General features: G+C 48.7%; 1 protein-coding gene across 1 annotated transcript in view; it reads right to left on the minus strand.

Moving 5' to 3' along the window:
* Nucleotides 1-2,175: 2,175 nt before the first annotated feature.
* CHRNA5 (cholinergic receptor nicotinic alpha 5 subunit) overlaps nt 2,176-14,921 on the minus strand; it is a gene marked incomplete at its 5' end in the record, with an annotated part of 41,474 nt that continues 28,728 nt past the window's right edge. The window contains 5 exons of the mRNA XM_080808828.1: nt 2,176-2,723; nt 2,844-3,016; nt 5,040-5,871; nt 7,352-7,461; nt 8,711-8,755. Of these exons, the coding sequence (XP_080664954.1) occupies nt 2,855-3,016; nt 5,040-5,871; nt 7,352-7,461; nt 8,711-8,755 (1,149 nt within the window). The 3' untranslated portion in view covers nt 2,176-2,723; nt 2,844-2,854. The remainder of the gene's footprint in view (nt 2,724-2,843; nt 3,017-5,039; nt 5,872-7,351; nt 7,462-8,710; nt 8,756-14,921) is intronic.

A 14,921-nucleotide genomic window follows, 5' to 3' on the forward strand; every position in this document is an offset into this window, starting at 1 on the left:
AGAGGCCCCGAGGTGGAACTATTCTACTTTTAATTTTTTGAGGAAGCACCGGACGGCTCTCCATGGTTGCCGCACCGTCTCCCGTTCCCCCGGGGCTCCGGCTGGCCTCGTCGCCATCAGGGCTCGCTCCCTGTGCTTTCGACAGCGCCCGTCCTCCTGCGTGGGAGCCGGGGTCTCGCTGCCATTTTGATTTGCATTTATGTGATAATGAGGCTGAGCATCTCCTCCCGAGCCTCTCGGCCCTCTGTGTGGCGCCTTCGGGGATGTGTCGGCTCAGGTCCTCTTCCACTTCGGGGCGGGGTTGTTTGGGTGTTTCAGTCCTTAAGTTCAGGGAGTTCTCTGTGTATCGTGGTTATTAAGCTCCCATCAGGCATGTGATGTGCGATATTTTCTCCCCGTCCGCGGGTTGACTTTTCACTCTGCCAATAACATCTTGTAATGCACAGAAGTTTTAACTTTTCATGCATTCCACTTTGTCAGTTTTTTGTCACCTGTGCTCTTTTGTGTGATATCCCAGAAGTCATGCCAAACCCCGCATTGTAAAGAATTCGTCCTGTTGCCTCCAAGAAGTCTTACATTTAGGCTCTTTCTCACGGTTTCTGTCCTCGAGCTATCGGCACTGGATCTCGAATTTCAAGGCTTACTTATTTGTCCCGTTGTCTTCATTTTGTCAGAAGAGATTCATGCAAGAAAAACGTCAAGAGTGTTTATTATAGATAAGTGAACGTTTAAACTGGCTTTCTGGTAAAGAAACGTCAAAGTACAGCTTTTCTGCAGTGTCGGGTGGTATGCTGTACCACAGACTGTGTGAAAACGGCCAAACTAGGAAGACTGTCTCCTGCTGGTGGTGGAGGCTTAAGCGAGACCCGGGCACGTCTGTTTAGGTCGGTTCGCAGCAGATTTCCCGAGGCTTCCTCCCCCAGCCCGCGGCCCGCTCCAAGTGTCGTGCTCTCTCAGCAGCAGCCCTCCCCCCCCCCCGGCTCTGACCCCGCACCCTGTTCCCCCCACCACCCAGGTCCCGAGATTCTGAGGGCTGCACCGCCACCACGGAGCCCGTGCGTGTCCCGGAGCAGCCTGAGTGACCACTGGGAGAGGTGGCGGCTGTTCCCACGGTCACAGTGGACGGACCTCGGCAACAGCACTTCCCAGCCTTGGCACCAGTGACGTTCTGCATCACTGCACTGGAAGGACCGTCCCGGACGTTGTGGGATCTTTAGTGGCCCCCTGGGGTCTGCCCAGTAGATGCCAGTGACACACCCCGGTCCCTTGCCGGTTAGGACAACCAAAACTGTCTCAAAAAATGAAGTGTCCCCTTGAGCACAAAACTACCCGATTGAGAACCACTGCTCGAGACGGATTATTTAGAAGCGAGTCTCCTGGACCACAGGCCGGAGTCTGGGTGGCCACTGGTAGGAGACGAGGGTTCGCGGAGACCATTCTGATCTTGTCACTGGTCGTTTGGATGTTTAGGCTACGCAAAAATAAAACCGACAAAACTGCAGCCCGCGCTGACTTGTGTTTCATTAAGTCAAAGGAAGATCTCTCTAAAATTTACTCATACGAGTTACAAGCCGTGGGAATGCAGACTGGAGCGGAATTAGGGAATGAACATGTTAAGCTAGCTAACGGGCAGTTTAAACTCCGCAAACCCAAGGTTCACTTGTTGAAGGACACCGAACGTGGGTCCACAGTGAGACAGGGAAGAGCCCGTCCGCTCCCGCCTCCAGAGAGCCCCGACAGCCTCAGACGGTTACTCACCGTAAACAAGGCATTTGTTCTCTGAGACCCTGGAGTCGTGCATCAAACCCGGGCATCTGTCGTGCTCTCCCCAGTCGGTCGTGGCTGAACTGGGGCACGAGAGAGGGACGCTAACTCGTTTACCGGCGACAGCCCGTCCGCCCCGAGTGAGCAGTGAAGGGCTAAGCCCGCACGACGTCTACCAGCCCTCTCAACTCCAAGGCTCTAGCACTGTCACTGTTGGGACGAGAGAGAAACCGAAACGTTCCGGACACGTAACGATGAGCGTCTGCCTGGTTAGCATCCACCTCTCCCTGCGGAAGATGGCTTCTACTACGATTTGGTAGTATCCACAGCGGTTTGGTTTTTTTTAAGTTTTAAAACTGAGAGTCACTTCATCGTAGAGGACTATTCTAAGATGAAGGGTACAGAAATGCTACAGTTTATACAGAAGGTGGTTATTGTGAGAAATGTGGACAAGGGGGTCAAAGTTATTAAGGAGACGCTCGTGCATGTCCGTGGGAGTTGTCTATTGTATGATTTTACAACGGGCGGTAAGCTACTAAAATAGTTAATACCGTAATTGTTCAGTTAAAGCATCTAAGAAATAAAGTAAGCCTTCAAGGAATTCCCACTTTTCGTTTTTTGAAATGTCGGTTCTAGAAAATAAGCATCACACTAAGTCGTCACGGCACCAGGTAGCTGGCTCATTTGCCACCACCGTGGGCCACCGTGCCAAAGATGAGCTGCGGGCAGAGGACAGGGAGATTTAAAATGTGTGCCTTTTACCAAATGCAGAAGTAGTTCTGAAATCCGTCTCCAGACACGGTCAAGCAGCGCGCTCCCCTGCGATTGCAGCTGGTGGTGTTTGCCAGGACCCGAAGGCCGCGTTCGCACTAGTGCGGTTCAGATACGGGGTCCCTATTTCTAGATCGAGTGCTGAGCCGGCGCCTCACTCCTGCGGGTGAAGTGTTCCAGTGGGCAGTCTGTCAGGGTAAACCAGTGTTAGCGGTCTGATCGAGCTGGCGTCAAATTTCAAGCACAATTTACATTTTCTAAGGTGATAGGGACAGAGCTATGCATGCCTTTCGTAACTAAATTCCTACCGGGGGAGGCATCACTTGCTTGCCGGTCCGATGTGAACCGGGACGGTCACGTTTGCCCACTGGTGAATAACAGGTACAAAAAGCCCGAGAGATCCGACGACGGAAACCAGAAGAAAGGCCCACAGAGACAGCCGGTCCAGCACCTGCGCTACGAATTTCCAGTCTTCAACAACCTGTTGCAAAAGAAGAAACAACACACATACATTAAACACGTGACCTAAAGTCGTGTAATCAAGATATTACACACTGAGTTAGAGGCCAGACCAGCTGCTGCCCCCAACCCCCGCCCCGTGACCGCGAGGGACCCTGTGCTCAGAGCTCGGGGCGCGCACAGTCTCCACGAGCTTGCAGGACCACTGCACACGCCATTGAATTACAAGTTGATTTGTAATACATTCAAGTGGCGTATTTTGACAGATGTTTAGTAAAGTCAGGATATACTACTTGAATACTTCTTATAAAATAAACTTAAAAAACCTCTCTGATTCTTTTTCTATAGTCATTTCTGTTACTTACTCTTGCCCGGCGGTGCTTACTTATTTTAATTTGTGAAGAGAGCCCAGCCTGAGGTTGGTTCTTTTCAAGCCAAGTTAAAAGTTGGTACAGAATAATATCTATTGGACAGTCCCGAATCTTCTTCCCTGCCCCACAACCTGCGTTGTTTGGTTTTGGATTCCCTGGGGCCATTTTAACCCGAGCTCATGAGTTCAGCTCTGCCGGCCCGGACCTCAGTTCATCCCATTCCGCAGCCTAAGCGGGGAGGGAGGGCAGGGGGAGACCAGCCCCTGAGCCCCAGAAGCTGCCCCCGCCTTCATGAGGCACAAGGTCCCCTCCAGGAGCTCTGCCCCCAGGTGTGGGACAATGTGGACTTCAGGGGCTATGAACACTCTACCGAGTGTCTGAAATCCATTTGCTGCCTCCGGGGGATGAGCGCTGGTCCTTTCTCCCAGCCCTTTGCAGATATTGATTAAATTCCGTCTCTCTCCCAACCATTACCTAACATCTCTATGTTTTAAGACTCCCTCGATTGCTTCAGACCTCATGAACTCATCACACTAATCAAGAAATAGAAACCTTGCAAATCCACAAGCATTACACGTTTTTCCGAAATCTATGTCCTATGCTCCTCCCGGGGGGAGGGCTGTAATTTTACCAAATTTGCTTTGATGCTTCTTCCCACACCTGCTAGACACTTTTCCATTTAAAGAAGCTTTAGAAATGAGAATTCATGTAATTTTAATGGGACTGTTCCAAGTAAATTCAGTTATGAAAGTGCTATATTCCTAGCTTTAAAAATATCATACAAGAATGAGAATGGTGGGGCGCCTGAGTGGCTCAGTGGGTTAAGCCTCTGCCTTCGGCTCAGGTCACAATCCCAGGGTCGTGGGGTCGAGGCCCACATCAGGCTCCTTGCTCCGCGGGGAGGCTGCTTCCCCCTCTGCCTCTGCCTGCCTCTCTCCCTGCTTGTGCGCTCTCTCTGACAAATAAATAAAATCTTTTAAAAAAAGAGTAAGAATGGTGACATTGAAATTTGATGTCTTGAAAGTTCAATCTAATATCACATTAGTAGAATGTATTCATGTTCAATTCTTACTTTAAATATTAACCTTAAGTAAGAAGCCAGTGAGTTATTTTCCCTAATAAAGTTTGACATGAATTTTTATTTTTAGGCAAATTAAGCATATTATTAAGCACTGTTACTAAACTTCACATGAACACTTTGACATATGTGACACCCAAGAATACCTTACTGCTTTTAATTTCACTGATATTCTCTTGTAAATGAACAACAAAAGGACGTATTCTAGAAGAAATATCTTGGCTATATTTATAAAGCCTCCATTAGGCTCATTGGTTAAAAAATGAAACACATTCTGATCAATGATCGTGCCGAGTTGTGCTGACAGATCAGCACAGAATTCAGACACAAAGTTATGGAAGATAGAATTAAAATAATCATGGCAGGATTGTCACTCTTAAGAATGACAGAGTGGCTGGGGGGACGGAGAAGCAAGGGGGGCAGAGGTGGCCTGAGGCTGATGTTTTGACTGAAACCAGTTCCGGTGAAGACCTTCTAAGGACAGTGCCCCAACATTTGTGGCCCTCGACATCGGGGTCCCCTCGAGGTCCTGCCATTTACTCTGCCACACTCAGAACAGAAGCAGCTGCATATCGCAAACACCACACAGCACAGACCTCACGGACGTCATTCTCCTTCATGACGTGTCTGGTGATGTAGCGGATGGAATCCAGCGCGGCCTCCAGTGGGTTTTGAGGAGACTCTGGTCTCGCAGCGCCCTCGGTCCCCTCTTTCGGAGCGAAGTACCGGTCCACGTGGCTTCTCATGCACAGCAGTTTGGGAAGCTTGTACAGAAAGACCCTGCGGACCCAGGGCGCCATGGCGTCGTGCGTTGAGGAGGAACGGTGGTGGATGTTGATGGCGAAGACAGTGACCATGATGGACAGCGTCACAAAAATCATGGTGAACACCAGGTACTCTCCGATCAGAGGGATCACTTTAGAAGACGAGGGGATGATCTCCTCGATAACCAACAGGAAGACCGTCAAAGAGACCAGCACTGACGTGCAGAGACAGATCTTCTCCCCCTCGTGGGACGGGAGGTAGAAGACGAGCACGGTTAGGAAGGAGAGGCCGATGCAGGGAATGATAAGGAACAAGGTGTAGAAGAGAGGCAGGCGCTTGATTACAAAGGAGTATGTGATGTGCGGGTACCAGCAGGAGCTGTCCGTCCTGTTCCCTTTGCTCCCCGTGGCGCTGACAATCTCCCATTCTCCGTTGTCGAAGAAGTCTCTCTTGTCTACGTCTTGGTCCTCCAAAATGATATCAACCTGTGATCCGTCGTAAGTCCAAGAACCAAACTTCATGGAACAGTTTTGGAGATCGAATGGGAAAAACGTGACATCGATGGTGCAGGAACTCTTGTAGTTTGCTGGTGGCATCCAGGTCACCGTGCCGTCATGCCTGACCACAGCTTTTGTGCTGGCCCCCTCGAAGCGCCCGTCTGCGCTGGAACACACACAGGCACAGTACAGTGAGAGATGAGACAGCCCAAGCCCGCACTTCACGAGCCTTCTGTGAAAGAAAGCCTGGGCCAAAACACGAGACCCTTCGTAGATGAGTGTGCCGGAGACATGGGGACTCTGTTCTAAGTCTGTCTCCCTCAAACACGGGACCCTCCGGGAGCGAACTCCTTCCACACCCTCTCCAAGACTGGCAAGCCAGCTCGACTTCCCAGCGTCCTGACCCTTGGGAGGCCGAAAGATCTCACCTGACCTGTGAACTACAACTGGGCTATTTAAACAATCAGAGAGCAGCCAGAACCCGACTCCACATGCCTAGACTCCCCCACAGTGCTCGTCCCCCCTGTCATAGCTCCGCCGCCCCGGGAGATCACATCCTGGAGAAGTCACCGACATAAGCTTTCTTTGAAATACTAGTTTCTTTTATCTTAAAACTCATGGGACTTTTGTTAGACTCATGCCTATGCAAACGTGTTTTCAGCAGCCCGGAGTACAGGACACTCCGGGGAGCTGTGTCCCGAGAACGTACACCTTGTTCCCTCTTCACCTGCGGAGAAGTGAGCAAGGAAACGGTATCTAAAGGCTGGTATTGTTGCATAGCGTCTGCTCTGACTTCGTGCCAAACGCCTTCTTGCAAATACCACAACGTGCTTTAGGAGAAGCACAAATTCCCAGATTTGCCATGGGTGGTCCTCGAAAACCTGAAACTGGATCCCAGAATTATCCTTTCCCCCAGTGAGAACCATCCTGAAGGCATGGTGAGGTAGGACGCCCGTGGAGATGCGTGGACTCAACGCCCCTCGTCAAGGGATAACTCCAATGCAGGATTTAAGAAAATTAGAAGCAAAATTTATTTGAACATAAAGTAGAACTTCAACTATTTTTTTTGAAAAAATACCCCCCAAATCTGGAAGGCAATCTACCAGATACGTAGTCTATTAAATCAGAGGGTAAGTCTGACGTCAGGCTGCCTCGTGTGAAGCCCACCCGGACACAGGCAAACTGTGGGATCGTGGCCGAGGTTGTCATGCCGGTCCCTGTTCGTCCGTCAGCAATGCCACCCGACCGGCAGTCGGGATTGATAAAGCACAGCGGCTCGGAGCACGCGGCCAGACGCGGAGCGAGTCCGCTGTACGTGTCAGCCACTGTGCACATTGTCTCCAAGCGCAGGGATGATTATAGGTTATTATAGGTGACCCCCCCCCCACTTCCTTACACCTTCCTGGACTTCCCAGATGCTCCTCAAGTCTTAAAAACCAAAGAACACGTTTACGATCAGGAAACAATATACCAAGAAAAGGAGAGGATCCACAGAACCTACGTGTAGGTTCACAAAAAGCACAGGATCAAGTCATTTGATCTTAGAGCTAAACAATGCTCCCAGGGAAGAAAAAATTACTAGCGCCTCATAAAAACACAAATGTTTCCTTTTAAAAACACAAAGTGGTATTTAGAATATAACTTACTTATCAAACAAAACAATGTCTGGAGTCCAGAGAGAGCCTGAAGGGACGCGTATGACTTTTATTCCTCCGTACGCCTCAGGACGCCATCTTAATTTCACGTCCGTCCACTCCTTCAGAACAAAGACAGTGGCCTCAGTTGCCAATTCCAATGACATCGACGGTCAAGAGTAGCAAAAGCTACACTTTTTACCAAATCCAGAAGCTCTAGACACAGAAAGCATCTCTGCTCGCCACAGAGAACACTCAGCTCCACATCTTTCTTGAGAGCCCGGGAGCACAGCCCTGGTCCTCATGCAACACAGGAGAGGCCTGTGCTCTGCTTGGCACCTCCTCCCCCGCCAGTGACCACGCCCGGGGCTGCAGCCATGGGCATGTAAGGACCAGGTTTAGGCAGACTTTCTCTTTTCCAGCTCTATTGTCATTGGTTGGACTGGTCCCTGCAGGGGGACTGGATTTATTACACACTCCACAGCTATAACACCTGTCCAGGCTCCACGAAGTGACATTCTGGGATCATGTTAAGACTTGCACCCCCAAAAAAGGATGCATGCCTTTTAGGAATTAGGGCCAGGGAACTGGTAGTCGGTGTTATAATTAGGGATAATAAAGAAAGACCGAAGGGAAGCACACAACAGCAGCTGAGGACGTAAGTCTGATGGCCCAGAAGACACAGAAGTCCTTTCTACAAAGGGGCTCTGTCTGTAAGAGTAACTCATCCCCCATTCCCATCTCACTCCAAGTAAATACCACCATCCCGACACCAGCCCAGGTGCCTTCCAAACGCCTCCCACCGCTTCTCTGACCTCATCTATACACCCCTCCTTCCCCATGGTTCACTCACCCCTACCCATAACTGGCTGGCTTACTCCTCCTGAAACACCCCAGGCACACTCCAGCCACAGGGCTTTGCACGTGCTGGTCCCTCTCTGCCTGGGTCAGTTCTCCCCCAGATGCTCATATGGCTTCTTCCTCCTCCTCCAAGCCTTGCTCAAACACTACATTCTTCTCAATGGTTTCCCCACCCATCCTATTTAAAAGTACATCCCCAAAGATCCCGTATCCTGGCCCCCTGTGAAGCTTGCCAGCGTTCGAGGCACAATACAGCTTCCTTGTTTCTTTCCTCCAACCAGAAGGAAGCTCCCTGCTGGCCAGGACTTCTGTCCGTGCTGTTCACTGCTGTTTCCCTGGTGCCCACAACGGCACCTGGCAGACAGCAGCCGCTCCGTGAGAACCCATCGACCCCCGCCGTCCTGCATCCTGCCCCGCCCCCAGACACCCCAGCTTGTGTTTCTCTGTGCTGTCAATCCTCTGGTCCCAGCACCCGGGACCACTCAGGTGACTTTTGCATTTCATACACACCTGTTTCAACCAGACATTTGTTGTCATTAACTGGTTTTTCTCATCCTAGAAAACAAAAATGTAAACAAGGCTGATTATTTCAAGTACAGAAAGAATAATTCTAGAAATAAGAACTTTCACAGTCTTATACAAACACTCCTGCCTGTACAGTCCCTACATCCTGCTCATCGATGCCATTCTCTGGAAGGGCAGGATCCTTTTTCAGCCTAACTGCACGTCATTCCCCTGAGGGTGCTCTGTATGTCAGGTACACTGCCGTGGAGCACACCCCTGGCACCTCCGATCGAACACACAGGCTCAACTACGCTGTGACCTCAAAGCTGAGACACAGTCCAAGGAACGGGCACAGCATGACTTTATGTCCTAAGTGCTAAGAAAGGAAGAAGCTGACGGTGAATTATTGATAAAGCACACGGTGATCTGGGAAGTGCCACGATGCAGGGAAGGTAGTTTTGTGTCTCCACTGAGCACAGCTCTGAACCTCCGAGGCGCTGCCACGAAGACTGCGCTCGCTGCCCTGCATGCGAACTCACAAGCTCTTAAAACCGGCTTTGCTAGAGAACTGAGTTCTTCAATACTCGCCATTCACACCTCCCTGATGTTGTTTCTTTGCTGAGACCAGCGTTTCACTGAATTCTCAAGACCCAATTAAAGTGACATTTCTCCCCTTACATTTATGGAAACATCATGGAGCCGACTGGGCCCGTACGAGACCATTGTGATCCTGGGCCACAGTGTGCGGGAAATAACACCAAGTGCAGAGACCCACACGGTAAGAGGCCATCCGTGGGCTGGGGAGAGGGGACAGGGTTTTAAATGGTTCAGGTGCCTGGAGGGCACTCATTCCAACAGCAGGTGAGCACCCGGGAGAGCGGAGGGGATGGAGGAGGCACCTCCCTTGGGACAAAGACAGCGGTGAAGTCCCTCCCATGGGAACAGCTACCAGGAAACACAGCAAGGCCATCCCTCCTGCACTCCTGTTCCAAAGGGCAGTTGTCCTTGATTAAAGCACACGAGCCAGCAAGGACCTAGAGATTTCATCTACCGTAACCCATTCATTCTGCAAGTACAGAAACCAGCCCGGTGAGGCCACTTGCCTAAATACCACCAACCAGTGGGAGAATTGATGTTAGAATTCAAAGCTCCTGAGTTTAAACCCTACCCTACCAGCTCCCCCATGTGCCCCAGAGTCATACAGCATCCAGAGTAAGGGCTGGTCTCTGCGCCCAAAGTTCTAACCAGAAGCATTAACAATTAGGGAAGTTCCGGTAAACCTATTACCTATGACCCTATAAAGCAATAGGTCATCTTTGAGAATCTAATGAAAATTATAGACCTTTTCCCCAGAAAAATGTGAACACACATAAATTTTGCACTATGGGCTAGGACCCAGTCAATACCTCATATCTTCAATATAGATACAGGAATAATACCTAAGTTCACAACTAGCCCCAAATGCGGCTGTACAGCCCAACTTAAGGGGACCTAGTTGTCTCCCAAGCATCTCTCCTGTGCTCAGCACTATGCAGGATGTAAGAGACACAAACCCAAGCAAGGACAAGCGCACGTGTCCTTGTCACCAGGACACAAGTGCTCATTAGCAGAGAAATATAACTACACATAAGTTGAACAGAAAAGTTTCAGGGGCAATAGTTTTTTGGGTTTGTTTTTTTTTTTTAAGATTTTATTTATTTGACAGAGAGAGACCCAGCGAGAGAACACAAGCAGTGGGAGTGGGAGAGGGAGAAGCAGGCTTCCCAGCGAGTAGGGAGCCCGATGCGGGGCTCGATGCCAGGACCCCGGGATCATGACCTGAGCCGAAGGCAGACGCTTAATGACTGAGCCCCCCACCCACGCCCCTCAGGGGCAATAGTGTTTGTTTTTTTTTTAATTAAATTTTTTATTTATTTTCAGCGTAACAGTATTCATTGTTTTTTCACCACACCCAGTGCTCCATGCAATCTGTGCCCTCCCTAATACCCACCACCTGGTTCCCCCACCCTCCCACCCTGCCCCTTCAAAACCCTCAGGTTGTTTTTCAGAGTCCATAGTCTCTCATGGTTCACCTCCCCTTCCAATTTCCCTCAACTCCCTTCTCCTCTCCATCTACCCTTGTCCTCTATATTATTTGTTATGCTCCACCAATAAGTGAAACCATATGATACTTGACTTTCTCTGTTTGACTTATTTCACTCAGCATAATATCTTCCAGTCCTGTCCATGTTGCTACAAAAGTTGGGTATTCGTCCTTTCTGATGGAGGCATCATACTCCATAGTGTATATGGACCACATCTTCCTTATCCATTCATCCGTTGAAGGGCATCTTGGTTCTTTCCACAGTTTGGCGACTGTGGCCATTGCTGCTATAAACATTGGGGTACAGATGGCCCTTCTTTTCACTACATCTGTATCTTTGGGGTAAATACCCAGCAGTGCAATTGCAAGGTCATAGGGAAGATCTATTTTTAATTTCCTGAGGAATCTCCACACTGTTCTCCAAAGTGGCTGCACCAGTTTGCATTCCCACCAACAGTGTAAGAGGGTTCCCCTTTCTCCACATCCTCTCCAACACACGTTGTTTCCTGTTTTGCTAATTTTGGCCATTCTAACTGGTGTAAGGTGGTATCTCAATGTGGTTTTGATTTGAATCTCCCTGATGGCTAGTGATGATGAACATTTTTTCATGTGTCTGGTAGCCATTTGTATGTCTTCCTTGGAGAAGTGTCTGTTCATATCTTCTGCCCATTTTTTAATATGATTATCTGTTTTGTGTGTGTTGAGTTTGAGGAGTTCTTTATAGATCCTGGATATCAACCTTTTATCTGTACTGTCATTTGCAAATATCTTCTCCCATTCCGTGGGTTGCCTCTTTGTTTTGACGACTGTTTCTTTTGCTATGCAGAAGCTTTTGATCTTGATGAAGTCCCAAAAGTTCATCTTTGCCTTTGTTTCCTTTGCCTTTGGAGACATATCTTGAAAGAAGTTGCTGTGGCTGATATCAAAGAGGTTACTCCCTATGTTCTCCTCGAGGATTCTGATGGATTCCTGTCTCACGTTGAGGTCTTTTATCCATTTTGAGTTTATCTTTGTGTACGGTGTAAGAGAATGGTCAAGTTTCATTCTTCTACATATAGCTGTCCAGTTTTCCCAGCACCATTTATTGAAGAGACTGTCTTTTTTCCACTGGATATTTTTTCCTGTTTTGTCAAAGATGATTTGACCATAGAGTTGAGGGTCCATATCTGGGCTCTCTACTCTGTTCCACTGGTCCATGTGTCTGATTTTATGCCAGTACCATGTTGTCTTGGTGATCACAGCTTTACAGTAAAGCTTGAAATCAGGTAACGTGATGCCGCCAGTTTTATTTTTGTTTTTCAACATTTCCTTAGCAATTTGGGGTCTCTTCTGATTCCATACAAATTTTAGTATTATTTGCTCCAGCTCTTTGAAAAATACTGGTGGAATTTTGATCGGAATGGCATTAAAAGTATAGATTGCTCTGGGCAGTATAGACATTTTAACGATGTTTATTCTTCCGATCCAAGAGCATGGAATGGTCTTCCATCTTTTTGTGTCTTCTTCAATTTCTTTTAGGAATGTTCTGTAGTTCCTCGAGTACAGATCTTTAACCTCTTTGGTTAGGTTTATTCTGAGGTATCTTATGGTTTTTGGTGCTATAGTAAATGGAATCGATTCTCTAATTTGCCTTTCTGTATTTTCATTGTTAGTGTATAAGAAAGCCACTGATTTCTGGACATTGACTTTGTATCCTGCTACATTACTGAATTGCTGTATGAGTTCTAGTAGTTTGGGGGTGGAGTCTTTCGGGTTTTCCATATAAAGAATTATGTCATCTGCGAAGAGAGAGAGTTTGACTTCTTCCTCGCCAATTTGGATACCTTTTATTTCTCTTTGTTGTCTGATTGCTGTTGCTAGGACTTCTAATACTACGTTGAACAAGAGTGGTGAGAGTGGGCATCCTTGTCGTGTTCCTGATCTCAATGGGAAGGCTGCAAGCTTTTTCCCATTGAGGATGATATTTGCTGTGGGTTTTTCATAGATAGATTTGGTGAAGTTCAGGAATGTTCCCTCTATCCCTATACTTTGAAGCGTTTTAATCAGGAACAGATGCTGGATTTTGTCAAAAGCTTTTTCTGCATCAATTGAGAGGATCATGTGGTTCTTCTCTCTTCTCTTATTGATTTGTTCTATCACATTGATTGATTTGCGAATGTTGAACCATCCTTGTAACCCAGGGATGAATCCCACCTGGTCATGGTGGATAATCTTTTTAATGTGCTGTTGGATCCTGTTTGCTAGGATCTTGTTGAGAATCTTAGCATCCATATTCATCAGTGATATCGGTCTGAAATTCTCCTTTTTGGTAGGATCTTTGCCTGGTTTGGGGATCAGGGTAATGCTGGCTTCATAAAAAGAGTCTGGAAGTTTTCCTTCTGCTTCAATTTTTTGAAACAGCTTCAGGAGAGTAGGTATTATTTCTTCTTTGAAAGTTTGATAGAATTCCCCAGGGAATCCGTCAGGTCCTGGGCTCTTGTTTTTTGGGAGGTTTTTGATCACTGCTTCAATCTCGTTACTAGATATAGGTCTATTCAGGTTGTCAATTTCTTCCTGGTTCAATTTTGGGAGTTTATAGTTTTCCAGGAATGCATCCATTTCATCTAGGTTGCTTAGCTTATTGGCATATAACTGTTGATAATAGCTTCTGATGTTTGTTTCTACTTCCTTGGTGTGGCAATAGTGTTTTAACCTGACTGTAAATTAGCAACTGACAAGCAAGCCAACACGGAGATTTCAGAAAGAGTGAGTGAGCGAGAACCCATGGGAAAGGCAGGAATCTGAGCGAACTTCTGGGAGGAGCCCCCAAACATGACCACAGACTGAGGGGGACAGAGCTCAGCGATGACAGGGACGTCTGTGCTCCATGTCCTCACCACACCTCCCCCAGCCCCTGTCCTCCTTCCTTCTTGTCATCGTCATCACTGACCTTACGTGTTCTGGGCTCTTCTCTCAGGAGACAGCCCTTCCCCAACTTCCTTGCTTGGCTCATCCTTTCTTCCATCGCCTCCTACAGGTGTTCCTCAAGGACGGCCCTTCCGGCTTCCCCTGCTCGCTTGAACACGCATCAGTCCCTCAATTTCAACACTCGGCCCTGGGCCAGGCTGTCCCTGCTGCCCCTAAGCCTCCTGTCTCCTCACAGAGCCGAGCTTGAGTTCCCAAGGGCCTCGGGAACATTTTCTTTTGAACAACCACAAGCACCTGCTATCGGAGTGGGACATGTCATCTCCTCTGCCTACCACAGAGCGACGGATTCAGCCTTTCACACCTGTTCTTCTCCCGTCACCATGTGGACCTCAAAACCTGCCACCTCCCGCACTACTCGGTGCTCCAGTCCGGTGACTCCTGCCACCTGGCCTCCACGGGCCTCCTAAGCTTCTCGTTGCCTTCATTCCTCAAGACCACATATTTAACCATCCTACGGCTCTCCCGAAAGCACAGCTTCGACCACACCTGCGGCCGTCACATCTGTCATCCACGCAGCCCTTACCATGCGCCAGGCACTGTGCTGGGCTCTGGGACGAAGCCAAGGAATGAAGCTCAGCCGGCTTTGAGGGCACCCGCCCAGAGCGCACGAGCGCCAGCCACCGTGATGGCCACTTGTCAAGAGCAGAGGGCGATGCCAACAGAGGAGACTGTCTTAGGAACCCTGGAAAGATTCCACCACGCGTCAGATAAATTTGGCCTTGAAGGATGAGCGACTTGTTCCAAGAGGCAACAGAAAAATGGCAGGGGGCACAGCGCGGTGGCGTGTAGGCAACCCCAAGACCCATCAGGCCATCCCAGGGTGGCTCCCAGCATTAACCCTTTGATCTCAATAGCTGGACAAAAAGGCTCCTGGTCACTTCTGAGCCTGTGATCACACTGTTCCTTGTTACTTTCCTCTCTGCATGTGCAATCCTGCACTTACCACAAGGCCGGCCCCAGTGCCCCCTCCTCTATCCTGCTTTCTTTGAAAATCTGATCAAAACCTGAGTTCCCAGATTTTTGTGGCCAGTAATGCTGTGTCCTATAGTGACTCCACTTACTTGCTCACAGTCCCAACTAGAAAGAAAGGTCTTTGAGAGCAAGCCCCACTCACCTTCCTACTTCTCTGTTGTATTTATATTTAAAATCCCCAAGCAGCGGGCCAAG

This window comes from Martes martes (assembly GCF_963455335.1).
Source record: "Martes martes genome assembly, chromosome: 7".
NCBI classification, from domain to species: domain Eukaryota; kingdom Metazoa; phylum Chordata; class Mammalia; order Carnivora; family Mustelidae; genus Martes; species Martes martes.